This window comes from Lotus japonicus, chromosome 1, assembly GCF_012489685.1.
Source record: "Lotus japonicus ecotype B-129 chromosome 1, LjGifu_v1.2".
Lineage (NCBI taxonomy): Eukaryota > Viridiplantae > Streptophyta > Magnoliopsida > Fabales > Fabaceae > Lotus > Lotus japonicus.
The window spans coordinates 6,179,492-6,200,177 of NC_080041.1; the positions used below are offsets into that span (position 1 = coordinate 6,179,492).

The 20,686-nt window shown below is 35.0% G+C and overlaps 1 protein-coding gene and 1 pseudogene across 1 annotated transcript; one reads left to right on the plus strand and one right to left on the minus strand.

Annotated features, from left to right (window-relative positions):
• The first annotated feature begins 4,376 nt into the window (after nucleotides 1-4,376).
• On the plus strand, nucleotides 4,377-5,005 carry LOC130710467 (uncharacterized). The gene is made up of 2 exons (XM_057559783.1): nucleotides 4,377-4,401; nucleotides 4,632-5,005. Exons 1-2 carry the CDS (start codon nucleotides 4,377-4,379, stop codon nucleotides 5,003-5,005), a joined length of 399 nt encoding a protein of 132 aa, XP_057415766.1.
• Nucleotides 5,006-10,500: 5,495 nt separating this feature from the next.
• Nucleotides 10,501-11,192, minus strand: LOC130710542 (albumin-2-like; annotated as a pseudogene).
• Nucleotides 11,193-20,686: the final 9,494 nt, after the last annotated feature.

The window sequence follows — 20,686 nt, forward strand, 5'->3', positions numbered from 1 at the left end:
TATCTCATTTAATTTCATGATCATGCATTTAGCATTTAGTTATTTAGATTGCACACACTAGTATGCACATGCCTTGGATTCTTGGTATTCACACTTTTATGCTTGAATAATGCTTGTTGTTATTTTTAATATATGTTCTGAGTTTGGTGCTAGTTGTTATAATAAAATGAGCTTGATGCATGGGTGTGAGTGAAACTTGTGGAACATGTGGAGAGTTAGGTGATAGAGACTTGAGTGAGTTTTAGAAAGTGCAGTAAGGTTATTAAGATGCCAGGTTAGTGGGGATAATGTATAAAATATGTAGTTTTCCTTTTAATCTTTATATTGAGTCTATACTCTTTTTGGCTGTGAGGTTAAACAAGGGGCACACATGTGAAAGTAAAGCTAAAGTGTTAAAGATGCAAAAAATAGTGAAAGAATGTGAGTAAGGGAATGGGAAGTATTTGCACCACTGAGCATACCTCCAATCATATTCTGACATTGTTAAATAAAAGAAAATAATTTCGCCCTGAGTTGGTAATAACTGTGAAGGGTTGAGACAAAGCTAAATTGAAAAGGAAAGAACATGTGTGTGCTCATAATAGAATAAAACCGTTGGCCATCATTAGTGGATTCTCAATATGGGGTTGGGGAATTAGGAATAAAATGTAGCCACACATCCTGGTATTTTCTATAATTCTTGTTTGCACTTACTAAAAGTTACTCAGTTTTTAAAGCTTAATTTTCAGCAAGAACTATTTTGAGGAACTCATCCCATGTATCTTTCGTGAAAATATGTTTACTAGCATCTTACTTTGAACTATTTTCTTGAGCTTGAGGACAAGCAACCTTAAGTTTACGCTTGAGGACAAGCTGTCGTTGGGTATAGTGGTGTGATGACCCGGGATTTAAGGCTATTTTTCTAGTTTATTTGCATGCATTTTAATATATCAATTAAGATATTTTAGTCATTTTAGGGCACTTTAGGCTTATTTCATGCATTTTAATATTTTTATTTAGATTTAGTATTTTTCTATATTTTATATTATTTTCTAGATATTATTATGATTTATTTACTTTAATTTAGGATTAGATAAGTTTATTTTAGGTTGTTATCTTATTTTTATCTTCTATTTATTTTATTTTATTGCTATTTTAGGAGAAGATATGAGAAGAGAGAGAAAATCAGAAATAAAAAGGAAAAAGAAAAAGAAATTCGCAGCTTTGGGCTCTGTTCCAGTGTACCGCGCGTCCACGAGATTATCATGCACCTGCCCTCTGATCGCGACACGTGGCTGACGCTGAAAAGTTAAAGCATAGATCACGCGGGTGCACGGTGTTATGGTGTACCTGACAACACCGGATCATCTGCTGCGCCAGAAAAGACAAAATAGGCCCAGAACACGAAAAAATACTATAAAATCAGTTTTAAACCTATTTTTTGGGATCTTTTTCATCTTTCTTTTCTCCTAAACCTAATAAAAAACCTTTGGGAGACTTGGAGGCAATTTCTTGGTGGAGAGGAAGGCTAGGCCCTTGAGGGCCGGTGTCAGGGCCATGGAGGAGGTGACAGTTTCTCCGGACGTCCATGGCTCCGTTCTATTTTGGGTTTTGTTTTTCTCTTTACCTATTTTTGTGTTGACTCTCTTTTAGTATTTGGGATGACTTAATTTGATTTTCTCTCTTATTCAATATACTTTTATGCAATTATAAGTATGGATTTTCATTATTTGGTGTTTCTCTTTATAATTAATGCTTCAATTGGTTAATTGGTGTTCTAAAGAGTTTATATTAATTCATAAATAGATTGGGAAATTGATATGGGTTAATGTAGGCTTAGTTCATAAAAGGGGAAAAATTCCTATGTCTTAGGTTATTAATTCTCTTTGCGCGTTCATGTATCTTTTGCCAATATGATGATTTTTAGGATTTGCATGACAATTGAAAAGTTGGTATGAGTTTAGTTAATGAGAGAAACCACTCTTGCATCAGTCATCTTAAGAAAGACATGTCTTAGGTAGGGTTGAGGTTTTCTAGGTGACAATAGAAGACATTAACTCTTAGGTATGGATATCATGAGTTGGAAAAGAGGTCTAAACCGAGTGACTAGTCGGGATACTCACCTCTCTAGGATATGATTATCTAGTAGGAACTATTGGAATTTCTTGAGTGACAGTCAGAGATTCTATCCGCTAGGACATGAACTTCTTAGGTTAGGAACAGAGCTTGGGAATGTCTTATCGAGTAGGCATGTGCTATAATGCTCCTTTTATGATCACTAGGGCTTAAGGAATCAAGGCTAGGTTCTTAATTGGTAGATTCACTTAGCTAAGAAATTAGTGGGTGAATAGCTCTTATCGGCATCTTAAATGTTAATTTCATCTTATAAGAGTATATTGGTTGATAATAAGTAGTAAATCAAGTGAACTCATTTTCCAAATACACTTTCTTCTTTGTTTGCCTCCGTGAAACTTCTTTTATCGCTTTAAATATATTTTCTCTTTTATTTACATAAAATCACATTTTACTTGTTAAATCGATCATCCAACATCTAGCTAGTGAGATTAATACGTAGCAACACAATCCCTGTGGAGACGACAAAACCCGATACTATACTACGATTGAGTCTTGAAAGGGATTTGATAGTAGTTAGTGGAGGAAAACCTCTTCATTAAATATCCTTTCATGAACAGGCCAGTTGGCAGGGTAATAAAGATGGTGATAGTATGCTCTTCAGAGGAGGAAGAATTTGATAATTGAGAAGAGTGATAGTAAGAAAGTGGTTGTCAAGTGTGAGGGAGAGTGCACTTTCTACTGCAGGTTGTCCAAGTATAAGCAGAATAACTTCTGGCAGATTGTGAGTCTTGTAGATGAACACACATGCTATAGGACATCAAAGAATAGACATGCCAGGCCACAAATCCTTGCTAAGAAGTTGCTTCGAACTATAAGACATAATCCTGGATTGAAATGCAAGTCAGTGATAGCTGAGGGACAGATAAGATAGGGTGTTGTCCTTAACAGGTTTCAAGCCTCCAGGGTTAAGGCAGCTGCAAAGAAGATGATTGATGGGGCAGAAAGGGACCAATACATAAATCTCAGGAGCTATGCTGATGAGCTTCTTAGAAGCAATCCACATAGCACAGTCATCATCAAGAGCTCTCTTGGAGCAAATGGTCTTGTTTTTTAAAGGATGTATGTTTGTTTTGCTGCTTGCAGGCTCGCATTTGCAAATCATTGTAGGCCACTGATTGGACTGGATGGCTGCTTTCTGAAAGGTGTGTATGGAGGGTAGCTCCTTTCAGCTGTTGGAAAGGATGGAAACAACCAGATGTTCCCCATTGCATTTGTCATTGTTGAAGCTGAGACTAGAGACTCTTGGGAGTGGTTTGTAGCTTTATTGCTGGAAGACCTGAACTTGGTAAAGCAACAGAGATGGGCATTTATTTCAGATCAACATAAGGTAATTTATAATTTTTGTTTATTTGTAATTTTTTGTTCACTTTTATCCTAAACATGAACTAATTTCTTGACTATTTTCACACTTAGGGTCTAGTTCCCACTTTACAGTCATTGGCAGGTGATGTGGAGCATAGGGTTTGTGTGAAACATGTGTATGGTAATTGGAGGAAGAAATACCCAGGAATGGAGATGAAAGGTGCTTTGTGGGTTGCTGCAAGAGCATGCACTGTACCACAATTTGATAGGGCTATGGAGAAGCTGAAGGAGATGAATGAACAAGCATGGATGGACCTCTATCAGATACCTGCCAAGCAATGGTCAAGGGCCCATTTCAGCACTAATTCTCTATGTGACCTCCAAGTGAACAATATGTGCGAGCACTTCACTTTTGTTTGATTTCTTGGAATCTAGTAAGGGTTTCTTGGTTCATCATTTTTCTTGTTCCTTAGTTTCGTTGGCCTCCCAGGTGCCCTCCTTACATATGGTGGTTGAATTGGTGGAAGATTGCTTTTAGTCCACAATTTTGGGCCATTGTTAGGTAAAATGATGTAGGAATATGTTGCTAGAAATGTATCCCCCTGCAATATGCAAACACACAGATTAAGTGTAAATAAATGAGAACCCCATACGAGTGGTATGTTCATGAGTACTTACTTGTAGTAGTTGTGCACAAAGTTTTCAGGGTGGTTGCGATTATACCACATACAAGCAATTGCATGACAGCATGGGATACCTGTCAAGTCCGATTTTCTGCAAGCACAATGACTGTCTTTGAGCTCCACACCATACTTCAGAAATGGACCACTTGAAACCTCAAATTTAGAGTATTCTGTGTCCCCATTCCATTCAGGAGACCAACTTTCTGCTTTTCTCTTGTTATCCTCTAATTTTTGTTGAATCATAGGAGCTATATTCCCTCTATATTTCATCATCAAATGTCTTTGCTTCACAATCCTAGAGGTGATATAGCGCTTCAATCCTTCAACCAGTGAAATGATTGGCTTGTCTCTATGTTCTAGAATGGCCATGTGACATTGGGGGCATAATGTGAGGACATGTGGAGGTAAAACTGGTGCTGACAGGGACATAGAAAATGGGGGCAACAAGGTAAAATTAAAGCAATTTTTAGTTTATACTAGAACTCTATATCAATATTATTGACTGAGAATGATTTGCTTCTAATTTTTCAGAAAAATCCAAAGAAGGTCCACCTGGCCAGGCTTCTGGAAGTGGAACAGTTCCTGGAACAAAAAGTGCATCTGCTGCTTCAAGGGCTGGAAAAGGGCCTCAGAAACCAAAGTACAAACCTGCTGCAAAAAGAAAGAGGAAGGCTCCTGAAGCAGCTACAACCCAAACTGCTCCACAGCCAGCTTCCCAACCAACTTCCCAACCAGCCTCCCAGGCAGCTTCCCAACCAGCTTCCCAACCATCTTCTCTGCCAGCTTCACAGCCCTCATCAGGTCATGGCAGCACAATAACAGCTACACTACCTCCTTCTGGTGCAACCACAAGAAGAAGAAAGAGACCAAGAGCTGTAGTTGGAACTCAAGAGAGCACTAGTTGATTATGGGCCTTGATTATGTTGTTTTTTGTGTTGGTGTCATTTTGTGTGGAACTTTAGTCTTGGTGTTTTCTGGTTATGTAATGAACTTATTTAAGCCTTTAGTTAATGTATGACTTTATCTATTGTAATTTGCAAGGGATGTTATCCATGTTTGGTTTTGTATGACATTTTCCATTGAATTTGGAATCTATGATTACGTTAGCCACTGTGTTATGTTAATTATCCATTTTGAATTTCCATATGACAACTAAAAATAGTAGATAGCATAGGTAGAACATTGTGCTTGCAGACATCATTTCAAACAACAAAAATTTGAGGACAAATTACTCAACTTCATTTATCCATTTCAAGTTCCATACATATGCACTAATGGCACACACAATACATAGGCACTAATGGCACACACAGTACAAATAAACCCAACATCCTCTCCTACTTCTACTACATCATCCTCTCACCCTAATTCTACTTCATCATTTTCACCATTAGAATTGCACATACAATCAACAGGAACACAACTACAAACCATCCCAGCACACAACACTTGATCAACATTGCTTGGTTCTTCTTCATCTCATCTACTCTACGCAACAAGCCTGTAATTATTTTCTTGTCACGCAAGTTACCCTCCAACTCATCATACCACTAGAAGAAATCACAGTGCCTCCTTTTCTGTTCCTGAGAATAAATAAATTTTCCCAACAATTTCAAATCAAGCATAACCACGTTCACAACAATTAATCAACCTTCAACAAATAATCCAAAACATTACCTTAAACCTGCCACATCCATAGAACCGCCTACCAATATTTCTGTTCTCGTTCGTCCAAGTAGTCACAACCGGGGCAACTTCTCCACACTTGCACAAAACAACGTTCCTCCTTCGACCGTAGCCACTGGAAACAGAGCTCCCTCCAGAGAAATGGCTTTCCCCACCCATGTATGCCTCTTCTTCGTCGCGAGCCGTTAGCCTTTTCCCTTTCCCTTTCGCGATTTGTTGAGCTCTCTTGCTCGTGTTCTTCGTCGCGAGCCCTTTCTTCCTCCTCTGTGTTTCTAATTTGGGGATTTAGGGTTAACATTAGGCACGTGCCCCTCTTTTTTTTTGTTATTCAGTTATTAAAATCCACGTGGCAAATAAGAAAAGAAAAATTAAATCCACGTCAGCCCCTCCGTTAGTTTACTAACATTGAACTAACAAAAGGGTAAACGCTACACTTTTTTGTTTCATGAAGGGCACAAACGTTGACAAAATTAGAAGAGGGGTGTCATTTGCACGCCCATGAAACATCAGGGGCACAAAATGCATTTAAGCCTTTTTTTTATAGATTTTGTTTATCCTTTTCGATCATGCATTGTTTTATAGAGTCTTTTATACCTTGGTCTTCATGCCCTTTACTCAAATGACATGTTCCCAACTCTTGCTCACTTACATGATGCTGGTTTTGAAAATGTTTTTAAGTGAATACTTTGTGCTTTCTTTTGGGGAGTGATTGTATGTTTCGGAAAGAGAGGGAGAGACTTCGATCTTCTAAGTGTTGTCTTGAGGATAGAGTTGATGTGAGTCCACAAGGGTCCTTCTTTGACCCTTCACTATATAATTTCCCTGGAGGATCCTGACTCACTTGCACTTCTTGGTTCTGTGTTTCATTTTTCCACCCTTGAGAGTAGCTCTATGAGACTTGCATTTTTGAGACTGGTAGGTTTTCTTGAACTGCAAAGCTTGTACTTTATATATTTGTCCCTAGTTGACCCTTTTGAGCCTTATGGAGATTTTATTGTTACCTTGTTTATTTGAGTTGAATGATTGGTTGGATTCAATGGGGAGTTGTGGTTCTTAACTCTTAATGGAGCTAGTTTATAAAAATGCAATTGTCTTACCCCAAAGAAAAAAATTGAAAAAATTGAAAAGAGAAAATGAACTCCATGGCCCAGATGGAGTTCCAAAAAGAAGTAAAAAAAAAATGAACTCCAGTGCAAAGGTGGAGTTCCAAAAAAAAAAGGAAAAAAGTTCTGAAATAACAAGAGGTTAAGAGACTTGTGTGCTAAGTATCAATTGCTTTAAGCTCCGGTTTTCATGAAGGACCACACTCAAATTTTGTGCAGCCTTAGTCTTCCTTAGGGACCACCTACCTTGTGCTTTACCTAGCCAACATTACAACCCTTTTCAAGTCTCATTGAATAATGCATTGTCAACTTTAGTTGCTCTTGAGTGAATGATTCTCAGAACCTATGAACTTGCTTGTGTGCTTAGTGCACTAAACAATTGTCTCATGCTAGGATGTTAGCTCTAAATGCTTCTCATAGTGGACTCTAATTCTTCTTTGTTTGAGAGTTGCACAAAGTTGATTGTTGAATCTTTCTCTTGGAACTAGCTGCATTTACTTGATCCCCCGGTTTTCTGAAAATGTATCCCTCTTTTGGCATGTGTGTTGGGAGTAATTCTTTGTGCTTGAAGGCAAGCTAATCTTAGTGACGCTCGAGGGCGAGCTGTCATTGAGTATAGTGGTGTGATGACCCGGATTTAGTAGTGTTTTTAGGGTCATTTCTTTGCTAGTTTTGAGTCTTTTTTCTTTGTCTCATGTAGTGTTTCATGCATTCTCATGCATTTTTATCTTTATTTGAGTTTTTATTTGATTTTAGTAATTATGTAGTTTTATAAGGGTCTTTCTTGCATTTTTATAGAGTTTATGACTAGCATTTGTTTTCCATGGAATTGTGAGGACTATTGTGCTTAAAAGCCCTTTGAACTTCTTGATATTTTTCCTTGTCTTGGTCCTTAAGTGCTTCAGCAGGTAACTCATGAAGAAGGAAGGGTAAAAAGCTTGAAGAATTGATGGAAACATTCAAAGGGGGGTTACAAGAAGCTAAAAAGACCATCAGAACGTGTATCTGGCGCTCAAGCGCCCATGCCTGGCGCCTGAGCGTCAGCCTTCCAGTAGCAGGAATGCTAGCTTCTGCTATATGGGTGCTCAAGCGCCCCAGGGCAGCGCTTGAGCGCCCCAGCTCGACTATTTTGCCTATAAATAGGTTTTTAGTGGTTTTCTTTTGTAATATTTGATACCCATTCCATTTTTACATAAGTTTAGAATGAGAGAAACATCTAGGAGAGTGAGAGAAGGCTTCCAAGCTTGTAATTCAGGTTCTTCGCCAGCTAATCTCTTCTGTTGCTTTGGTTTTCTTGTAAGACTTTTCCTTTTAAGTTATAATCTTAAGTTCTTTTCCCCATGTTCTTCTTCTATCCTTGAATCCCATTTTCTGAATTTCAATATAAGCTTGTATATATGCATGCTTACTTTATGCTTGTCTATAATCAGAACGGATGTTTGTTATAGATTAGGGAACCGATTTGGGATTACTCCTTCTATCTTGGCTACTAGGAATAGAGGAAGGGTTGCGGTTTGTGGGCCTGAAATTGCATGATATAAAACCTCATATAAATGACTAAGTACACAAGGAATTGAGCTTAGCTTTTAGTATGAGAGAATTGCTTATGTGAGGAATCAATAAGTGAGTAACTAGGTTATAGCATCATGGAGAGATTCATGAGAACATGTGCTTAGAATGATGTGCTTGAATTGACTAGTTGAGCAAGAACCCAAAGCATGTTCTTTTCTAAGTTTATGTTTATTTTCCCCTTTATTACTTCGACATATCTTGTTTCAATAAAACAAACCTTCATACTCAAGGCTTAAACCGAATTTAGTCACTCACAATCCTTGTGGTTCGATTATTAATACCGGATGGATTCGTTCACTTGCGGATTTACCAACAGTTACCAATCATCTATATTCTTTGTTATTGTTTTTTTTCTTCTGTTTTTACTGTGTTGTTGTTGCTGCGGTGATTTATCTTGTGCCATATGTTGTACGCGTTGTCTTGGACATTGTGTTTGACATCTGTCTTGAGCGTGAACCAGAATTTTATGGTTGTTGAGGAATTTTGTGGTTTTTAGAGGGGCGGAGGTGCATGTTGTGGAGGTATTTGAGCTGGTTTAGTTTATAACTTGGCAGTGGTTCGCGCATAAAGTGAAGGGGCCGGTTTTCAGTTTTCTGTTTATGAGTGGAACCTTAATCCGATTGTGTGTTTTTTCAGGGGGTGAGTTTGGGGGAATAAGTTGGTTGTGTGGGAGGTAGGGTGGTGCGCTTGGGTTTTGGCGTTGGGTCTCTTGATTTCAGAGGTGATGTGGTGTGTTGTGGGGGCTAAGGTGGTTGCTCTCGGGGTTGGCGTGGTCTTCGTTCAGTTCCACGGTATGCTGTGTGATTGTTATGGGTGCTGGTTTAGATTATTGGAGGTTGCACAACGGGTGTTTCTTCTCGTGTCTTCCATCCATGGGCTCGCTCCTAGGTTGTATTTGGTTCCTTTTGTTGTTTTTATTTTGGTTTATTAGTTTTTCTCCTTTTGCTTTGTTTCTTCTTTGTATTGTGACTTTGTTTTTGGGTGGCACCATTTTGCCTATTAATGCATTAGCTGGCTTATCCAAAAAAAAAAAAGAATTATAATTATAATAAACTCTAACTAGTAAATTACAAATTGAACAGATAATCGATAACCCATCTTGTGGCTCATTAAATCTAACGACTCTTAGAAGTATTGCACCAATGCAAAACCTAGCTAATTGGAATTGCACCTAAGACAACGCCTTGCCATTTACATGCATCATGGTAAATATGTAAGGATAAAATTTCGATGGCTTCTAGGGTGCAAATGCCACCCTAGGTCTTGCAAGATGCAAGAGAGTAGATGACCTATAATAGTACACGTGAAACTTTTTCCATCTATAACTCTCTCTTGCTTCTGAGTTTAGGGTTTTTCATGGTGGCCGCCGCACCACCCTTCCTCCGTGCGTGGCGGCATCCCCATCACTCTTCTCTCCCTTTTTTATAGCATCATTCTCCCTATTGTGCCCTTGCATCCTTCACCTTTTGCAAGTTTTTTTTCTTTCCTTTTTTTTCCTGCAACTGCTTGTTCTCTTCCTTCCCCGGCGACATGCTTCCATCCCCACCATCATCATCCGCCGAGATCTGCGACTTTTTCCATTCTGTTCCAGCGCCACCTTTCAGCTTCAAGCACCGCCCCGACGACCGCCTATGACGCTCACTATTGCTCCATCGACGTGCGCCGCGCTGTACGTTTCTAATCTGGTTTGATTTCGCCCTTGTTTTTCAGCGACTTTAATTTGGTTGGAATCACCGCCTATTTTTTCCTTATTTTCTGAAGAAAAAAAAGAAGTTATTTTTAAATTGCTCTTAGTGATTCTTACCTACATCTACATGCTGTGAAAGTTAAACATTTTCCCAATAGTGAATAACTACTTTTAAATTAGGAGTTTAAACAACCACTTTTGACGACTATGATTGTGATTGATATCCATTAGATTCGTATATCTCTTATTAAGTATGATAGGAATGTACTGGACACGTGAATGAATTATTATTTTGAAAATAAACAACCACAAACATTATTACATTGAGGAAAACAATACAAGTTGACCGTGCTCAAGCCTTCCCCCATATAAGGCATATACCATTCTTCCTTGCCAATACACCACCAACACTGGGAAAATAAGAGATAAGTTCACGAGCACCACCGACCATGTAATCATCATCAGTGGAGTCTGGAACAAAATTGATAGTTGCACATTGGTCTCCTTTGAAGACGTAAGCTCGATTGGGGACATGAGAAGCAAAAGCTGCATCAACTCCACTTTCAAAGATTTCTAATGGCAGCATTAGTGTACAAAGTTTTGGAAACATAGTTTAGAGCACCATACTGGCCTCCTCTGAATATGTAAGCTTCATTGCCCCTAACTAACGTGTATGCAAATGCAGCATCTATCCCTTTCTCAAACACTGTACCCTTCAAGCAAGGAAACATGTTAGCAATTGACAAAGGACCTTTTAGTATTGTGTCTTCACCTGTAGGCGCAAAGGTTCCCGGAGAAGATGTAGGCCTCGTTGCGATCTGTGTCAAAGGCACAATCTATGCCATGTTCTCCAAATGGAGTACCAGCTAAAAATAGAAACCCATCAGAAATACAAAATACGCGTCCACCATTCAGAACTTTATCAGTCGTAGTTCCCGGACCATAATTCAGCAATGCATACTCATTGTTCATGAATATGTAGGCCTCAGTTTTGGTAGATGAACGGAATGCAGCATTTATAGAAACAGAAGGGATTGGCGACATGATATATGTGATCTTTATTGCTTATAGCAGATCGATGAAATAAATTAACAATAGCTAGCAATCAATCCATGGATTTATGCAATTAACCACAACACAATACGAGGATATATAGACATGTATCTACACACAAAGCTAGAGATAAAAAAGATTAAATTTAAAAAGATGAAACAATTGGCTCCAAAACCACCTTCGGTTTTTTTTCCTCCCTTAAAGTAGGTAAAAATTTTAAAACTAAAATGTTTTGTTCACGTATGATTGAGGAGAGAAAGATAGAATATATAAGTAGGGAGAAAGGTGTGAGAAATACTATGAGCAAATGAGCAATGGCTTGAAACGAAATGTACGTATGAATAAGGTAAATTAGGAATAAATATAACCATTCGGACTGGGCGAGCCCCTCGACAGGCTACGCCCAGGGGTTCTCGCCTAGGAGCGGACACCTAGCCTGGAGTTGGGCCTCCAATAGCGAGGCCCAACTGGCCCATTAGAGTTAGTTACACGCATCAAGGCCCGGCCTCTAGCCTATAAATAGGGGACGATTACCAATTGTAGAGGACTCTCCTCATTTTCCTGAATACACTCATATGAATTCAAATACTTTCTCTCTCTAGGCAGTGACATACCCTCTCTCTAGATTCTCTCTTGGTGCACTCTAGGCACTATACCTTATCTTTATGTTCTTGGCTAGAACACCATTCAAAGAGATTACCATTAAATAATGGGAAATTAGATGCACTTTGTTTGTGTTCTGTTTCGTTCGGTTAATCATTTTTCAAGTAGATTTGATAAGTTGTTTAGTATGATATAAATAGAAAAGAAAAAGAAGAGTAGAGATAGAAATAAAGAATATTTATTTTGAATAGAATTACACTTTGAACATAAATATATAAATATTTATAATCTGATAATGATAGAGGATTAGAATAAAAAAATGGTTATAAAACTTTACTCACTTCTCCATTGCTCACCATCTTGAAAGAGACAGAAAAAAAAAAAGAGCAGACCTTACCTTGAATCTCTCAATCTCCCCTCTATCTCTCTTGCGGATTCTGTACACATATAGACCACTTTTAGATGTTATTTACAGTTTTAGTGTAACTTTTTTTTATTTACGGTTTTTGGGTAAATCGCCACTTTCATTGGCGATTTGACTTTTTTTTTTAATCACACTTTGCAGTGGTGATTTCACTTTTTTTGGGTGAAGCGGGTACACTAAGAGTTTAGCAGTGAAAAAAAGTTTTGTAGGTTTAGAGTGATCTATTTATAAACTTAGTTTATTTCTCTGGTTAGATATAAAATGAATTGAAGGAGTTAAGAGAGATATGTAAAAAATTACACAATGATATTTATCATGATTCACCTTTAACTACTTGGGCTACATCCGCACCTCTTAGACACCTAAAGAAATTTTCACTATCTTTGCAAAGTTAGAAAGTATTGTTAAGTGCGCTGATTTGAGATAAATAAAGAGACCCCAGTGCCATGAGATTGATAAATATAATATTAGAAATAAATGTAATATTTCAGTAGGACTTTCACTTCTATACAACTCAACTTGAACTTGAAATAATGACAATAAATTTACTAGTAAGGTCAAAATGTGCAGTAGTATGGTGTGAATTATCTATCTATTCCACCTTCATACACAATTCCATATATTTTCCACCTTCGTTATTTCTTTATCAATCAAATCATCTATCACATCTTTACATTTTCTCTCTCGTATTTTCTTATCTTTCTTCCTCCACCTATATATTGTTAAAGTATAATATAAAGCCATTAAAGTAGCCCTTACCCAACAGCTTAAGCTTTTGGGATAAAGTGGTTATTTGACATGGTATCAGAGCCTCTATGGCTAAGAGGTCTAGAGTTCGATCCTTGCTCCCCTGACTTTCTAAGTTAAAAGTGGAATTTAATTAAGCACATGGTAGGTGGGCCTGTGCACTTATCCATGCTTCAAGCCCAAAGGGCTCTTGCGTGAGGGGACATGTTAAAGTATAATATAAAACCATTAAAGTAGCCCTTACCCAACAGCTTAAGCTTTTGGGATAAGTGGTTGTTTGACTTGTTAAAGTATAATATAAAACCATTAAAGTAGCCCTTACCCAACAGCTTAAGCTTTTGGGATAAAGTGGTTATTTGACATATATATATATATGAAAAGAAAGTTTTCTTTTAGAAGACATATGCCACATGTCCCCTCCTAAGTAATTCATTTTCCCTCCAAAACAAAAAAACTCATTTCTACTTTTTTAGCCGCATTAATTGCTATGTCCAATAATACCTATGAGGCTATGACTACATACACTAAATTAATAATTTTACTAAATTAATAATTTTGAAAAAAAGTTTATAAAAATAGAAACTTAAAAAACTTATTTTGAAACCGATAACTTCAGTTATTTTATTTTTTGTTATACTTAGAAGTAATTTTTTTTAAGAATAAAAAATATGTACTTATAAAAACTTTATAGGTAAGGATATTGGTTTTGTTTTTGAGCTGGTTCTTTTTCAAAGAAAAGGATATTAATTCAAAATCATATTATTTTCAACTCCTCCAAATTTTTTGAAAAATGATAACAACATGAACATCTCTAACCGTATTTCATTTCATCCATTATTGCAAAGTTGAAAATATGATTCAAAAAAAGGAATCCTTTTTATTTTAATAAAAAAGTATATTAAATACTTATAATAAATATAAATAAATATTGGATCGATCCCTAGGGTGTAATTTATCTTTCGGATGTACCAAAAAATGTTGGATTGTTTTTTCTAAAATACTTTTTATTTCTTTTTCTTTGATATCATGGTTAAAATGATTTGAAAAGAGAAATTAATTTTTTCATAAATTCGAATTTCCTTTATTATAGTAATTGTTTAAAATCTAATTGATATTTTTTCATAGGTAATCAAAAAATATTCAATGCTCATACACAGTATGTGGACCATAGACATTCCCCACCAGCACTGTGTTAAATATATCAAGCAAAAAAAATTCCAATGTAAATAAAATTAAAAAATGAAATAAACGAATAACTAAAAAAATTTAATTTATCATATTTAAAATTTAATTTTAATATTATTTAAATTTATTTACTAATCAAAATTAAAGGAAAATGTTCAAATGGAAATAATAATAATAATAATAATAATAATAATAATAATAATTGAAATATATTTACATTAATAACAATATTGGTTAGTTGTTATTAATTTTTATACATACAACTAATGTAAGAAATTTCTTATTCTTATATATCAAAAAAATGTTTATATTATTTTAATTTTAATGGGTATCAAATAAATTTCCGAAAAAACATGCTATTTAATATAAATTATTTAGCAATAGTTGAATACAATTTTAAAACGTAAAATATTAGTTTTTTCCTATATTAACTCAATAATTAAATATATTTGCTTCTAGAAAGAATTTGGAATCAACTTTTATAATTTGATAATATCCTAAATTAATATCACACTGAGTCAAAATTAGATAAAAAAAATAAACGCTTTTAAGATTTTTTTGCATACAATTAATTGCCAGTCAAATATTTGATTCTAGTCAACAGAATTTGTTAGGATTCTCTAGCCTCACTGCATATAAATAACTATCAAATGTTATAATTCACACACCACATGCGAATAATAGGTTTAACCATTTAGATTTTCTTCGAATATCAAGCTAATTTACAAATGGAAGGTTATTTGAAGACGGTATTGAAGTTGGTGATGCTGCTTGTGGTCATTGTGAGTGCTCATCAAGTGGAGAGCACACATGACATTAGAACTGCGGACAACCCAAAAAGTGCACAAGGGATTATTCGTGTACCGATGTACAATATAAGGCGCTTCTTACCTTGTTGCAACAAGCTGAACATTGGATGTTGTAAAACTTAGTAGGTCTTCCTCTAGTTTACAATAATCAAATTGGGTGTGAAGAAATAAATGTTCATCTTATGTTTAACATTTGAATTTAATTTATAAGATGAAATAAGAAAATACCTCCTTTTTCTCTATTATTTTCCCTGTCTCCTTCCATTTTTCATTCTACCTATTATATTGGAATTATGATCATGACGATTTGTCTCTGATGGATCCAGAATATCTTCTCATGTGTAAGTTTTCTCTGGTTAAAATTTCATCTTTATCCTAAGAACCAAATACATACACGTACATACATACATCATGCATGTTATGAAGACCAAATCAAAATTTAGATTTATCCCTTGAGATTAATATTACATCCGGTTTAAATATTATCTGCAGCAAAAAAAACAAAGTGGTAGATAGAATAAAGGCTAATGGAACTCCCAATCCTCTTCCCTTTGATATTCTACTGTTTCTTGTCTCTTATCATTGTGCGTCTTCCACTGAGCCTCTGTCGCGGCCTTCCCCGTTGTAAACCACGCCGGAATCTCTATTGGGAAGTGCCTCTATTTAGGGCTGCTCCCGTCTTACGTCTTTTCCCCTTTTTGATTAATAAAGCCGTATTTAGTTACCTGTAGCCTTTTTTCAGGAAGGAATAGTGTGAATGTTTTTTTTTTTCAACCACACAATGTAAGGAACTTGATCTAAGTCTTTTTTTTACCTCTAAATGGGTTAAAGGGAAATATATATCCAATTTTAGGCTTTAATTAGTTTTTTTCTCATTCTCCTACTTTATTTTTTTCCTTTTATTTTTCCTTGATATTTGTTATGGTTTTTTAATTAACATTTGTCATCATACTCATCAAAAATTGTAAAATTATATTCAAAAAGTGTGTTGCATATTCAACATTTCTTGTTTTTTTTAATATATCTTATTTATTAGTTCAATTTTTTATCAATTGTTTTGTTATGTCATTTGACTCAATGATTATTGTGTAAAAAAATCAATGATTAATTATCTTATATTAATTACTAAATGTAAAACTTTTCAATTTCTCATATTTAAAATTAATTTTAATATTAATCACAATTTAGCCACTATATTCGACAAATTAAAAACCACTTCACCCAACCCACTTTTAGCCCCAAACCGACTTTCATCTCAACTCTCTAAATTGTCACTTCTACATTCATCAAACATACTTTCAACCCCAAACTCTATTTTGAAATAAAAGTATTCAAACATAAATCACATTACAACCAACCTACTTTCATCCAAACTTTGTTTTGCAAACTCACATTCACTCAAACTCTATTTTCCAAACTGAAATCCAAACACATGTTCTTCAAGATCTCTGTTTCTTCTTTATTGTCCTTCTTGGTCCCTATAACCGTCACTGAGGGGTAAAGCGGGTACACTAAGAGTTTAGCAGTGAAAAAAAAGTTTTGTAGGTTTAGAGTGGTCTATTTATAAACTTAGTTTATTTCTCTGGAGAGATATAAAATGAATTGAAGGAGTTAAGAGAGATATGTAGAAAATTACACAATGATATTTATCCTGATTCACCCTTAACAACTTGGGCTACATCCGCTCCTCTTAGACACCTAAAGAAATTTTCACCATCTTTGCAAAGTTAGAAAGTATTGTTAAGTGCGTTGACTTGTGATATTAAATAAAGAGACCCCAGTGCCATGAGATTGATAAATATAATATTAGAAATAAATGTAATATTTTAGTAGGACTTTCACTTCTATACAACTCAACTTGAACTTGAAGTAATGACAATAAGTTTACTAGTAAGGCCAAAATGTGCAGTAGTATGGTGTGAATTATCTATCTATTCCACCTTCATACACAGTTCCATAAATTTTCCACCTTCGTTATTTCTCTATCAATCAAATCATCTATCACATCTTTACATTTTCTCTCTCGTATTTTCTTATCTTTCTTCCTCCACCTATATATATATATATATATATATATATATATATGAAAGAAGATTTTCTTTTAGAAGACATATGCCACATGTCCTCTCCTAAGTAATTCATTTTCCCTCAAAAATAAAAAAAACTCATTTCTACTTTTTTAGCCGCATTAATTGCTGTGTCCAATAATACCTATGAGGCTATGACTACATACACTAATTTTTTTGAAAAAAAAGTTTATAAAAATAGAAACTTAAAAAACTTATTTTGAAACCGATAACTTCAGTTATTTTATAATTTTTGTTACACTTAGAAGTAATTTTTTTTAAGAATAAAACATCTGTACTTATGAAAACTATTTTTTTTGAACTGGTTCTTTTTCTAAGAAAAGCATATTAGTTCAGAATCATATTATTTTCAACTCCTCCAATTTTTTTAAAAAATGATAACAACATGAACATCTCTAACCGTGTTTCATTTCATCCATTATTGCAAAGTTGAAAATATGATTCAAAAAAAGAATCCTTTTTATTTTAATAAAAAATATATTAAATACTTATAATAAATATATATAAATATTGGATCGATCCATAGAGTGTAATTTATCTTTCCGATGTACCAAAAAACTGTTGGATTGTTTTTTCTAAAATACTTTTTATTTCTTTTTCTTTGATATTATGGTTAAAATGATTTTAAAAAAGAAATTAATTTTTTCATAAATTCGAATTTCCTTTATTATAGTAATTGTTTAAAATCTAATTGATATTTTTTTATAGGTAATCAAAAAATACTCTACGCTCATACACAGTATGTGGACCAAAGACATTCCCCACCAGCACTGTGTTAAATATATCAAGCAAAAAAAATTCCAATATAAATAAAATAAAAAAATGAAATAAATAAATTTCTAGAAAATATTTAATTTAACATATTTAAAATTAAATTTTAATATTAATTAAATTTATTTACTAATCAAAATTAAAGGAAAATGTTCAAATGGAAATAATAATAATAATAATAATAATTGAAATATATTTACATTAATAACAATATTGGTTAGATGTTATTAATTTTTATACATACAACTAATGTAAGAAATTTCTTATTCTTATATATCAAAAAAATGTTTATATTATTTTAATTTTAATGGGTTTCAAATAAATTTCCGAAAAAAAACATGCTATTTAATATAAATTATTTAGCAATAGTTGAATACAATTTTAAAACATAAAATTTTAGTTTTTTTCCTATATTAACTCAATAATTAAATATATTAGCTTCTAGAAAGAATTTGGAATCAACTTTTATAATTTAATAATATCCTACATTAATATCACACTGAGTCAAAATTAGATAAAAAAATAAACGCTTTTAAGATTTTTTTTGCATACAATTAATTGCCAGTCAAATATTTGATTCAAGTCAACAGACTTTGTTAGCATTCTCTAGCCTCACTGCATATAAATAACTATCAAATGTTATAATTCACACACTACATGCGCATAATAGGTTTAACCATTTAGATTATTCCAAAACCTTGATTCAAGTTCTGGAAACTTGACATCGGAAACCCACTCAGAATTCACGGAGTATTGCACAGGAAAAATCGAAATCGGGAAATATTTGTTTTGCCAAGTTTTTGACCAATCTATAAATAGTCAAAAAAATGTGAAATATCTTCATCTTTTTCATGCTTTGGCCGTGAGCTTCAAGGAGGAAGGAGGAGAAAGAGTTTTTCGCCGATTCTTGCCTGATCGTCCCACAGTTCGTTGCTATGCGTAGGCCTCAAGGTACTGATGCTAATCCTTACTTCTGATCGTCAATTCTGTCGCTTTTCTCTATGCCTTTCTGTGCTCAAAGTTTTGAGCATTTTGTAAAACTGTCCAAATAACTTCATCTTTCTATCTAAACTTATTCCCTGCGTTCCCAAGAGCATGTTTAGCGGATTACATTTCGCTGATTCTCGCCGAATTGCCGCCGAGTTTCAATTCTGCTCATAATACCCATTTTTGGCTAAAGTTCTGTCCTTTGGGCTTAAAACCCTCGACTGAGCTTAGCGTTAGTAGGATTAGTCGTCATAATCGTCGTTGGTGTCGACCCCATCTAATTTGTTTTTCGAAATTCTGATTTTGAGTTTCTGAGCTAAAAATATTGACCAAAATACCCCTGCGACAGTTTTCGATTCGATAATTTTTCTGAGAGTTTCCCTGGCCTAGATATCGCCTAAGAATACCTAGGAATTGATTTAGATCGAAGAAAAAGTTCGGAAACCCTATTTTTGAGAGTGGCCGAAACCTATTTGTTAGGGTACCGTGTCCAAAAATAATTTTTGGGTCTCTATGACCTGAGCCATTGCGTAGCTCTTTCCGTTGTCGAAATTTTGGCATTGGTTTCGTGACATTCCGAGTTCTGTAGCTCGAGTTATGCTCGTTTTAGTGAACGAAGTTTCCGTTGTCCATTCGTGCCCAAATGTGAACTCTGAAGCTTTAAAAGCTTTCTTTAAGATTTCGATTAGTATTATTAGATCGTGTTTCCCTAGTGAGGCTTGTGTTGATGATTGTGTTTACTTGTTCTAGGTTCACAACTTCCATGCCCAACTGCTACTCCCGAAGGTAAGGGTAACTCAGTTTTAGCGTGTCTTTGAGTCTTGCCTGCTTTTATCGCACTGCCTGCGTTTGAGATGAAGATGTTTATATTGATTGGCATTGGATTATGATTATTATGCTTGCAATGTTGTATGCTTGCTTATATTGACTGTTTCTGAGGCTTGGGCCAAATGTTTTCTGAAGGCTTCGGCCGAGTAAACTTATTGAGACGTGTGTCTCCGTTTTCTAAGAGGCTTCGACCGTTTACTGGTTTCTGTCATTACTGCTTTCTAGTTGATATGACAGGGTTATGTTTTCCAACAATGAATTATGGATTCATCGCTCAATAGAGCTTGATGTGTTTGTGCTGATATGGAATTGAGTTGACGTATGCTTGTTGATATTAAGAGTAACATAGGGTTACTCTGTCTTGATTATTGGATTTGAAATTGTTGATATATATTTGTGCATATGAGTTGTTGGATTGTACTATGTGGCCTTCGTGGCGGACTGTGTGGCCTTCGTGGAGATCAGTGGTTTTCGTTCCACGTGATTGTCCCGTCTTGTGAGACGCTAAGAGGCGATGAGGAGGTGTGGTCCTATCATTGTCCCGTCTTGTGAGACGCTAAGAGGCGATGAGGAGGTGTGGTCCTATCATTGTCCCGTCTTGTGAGACGCTAAGTGGCGATCAGGAGGTGTGGTCCTATGATTGTCCCGTCTTGTGAGACGTTATAAGAGGCGATGAGGATGTGTGGTCCTATCATCGTCCCGTCTTTTGAAACGTTATTAATTGACTCATATTGTTGGTTTTATTGTCATCTGATATGTTAAGTGGTTGATATCTGAGTTAATCTATATTGTTGAGGTTGTTGATATCTAGTTTGGTTTACATTATTGAGGATTATTGATATCTGTCTTGTTGTTATATTGTTGAGGATTATTGATATCTGATTTGTCGTTATATTGTTGAGGATTGTTGATGCCTGAATAAATGTTATGACGTTAAGTTGTTGTTATATGAGTTGAGTTATGATGCTAGTTCATTTACCATGCTAGGTCATTAAATTTGAATAGCATGATTTTCTCTTTTATACATGGTAATTGCATGGAGTT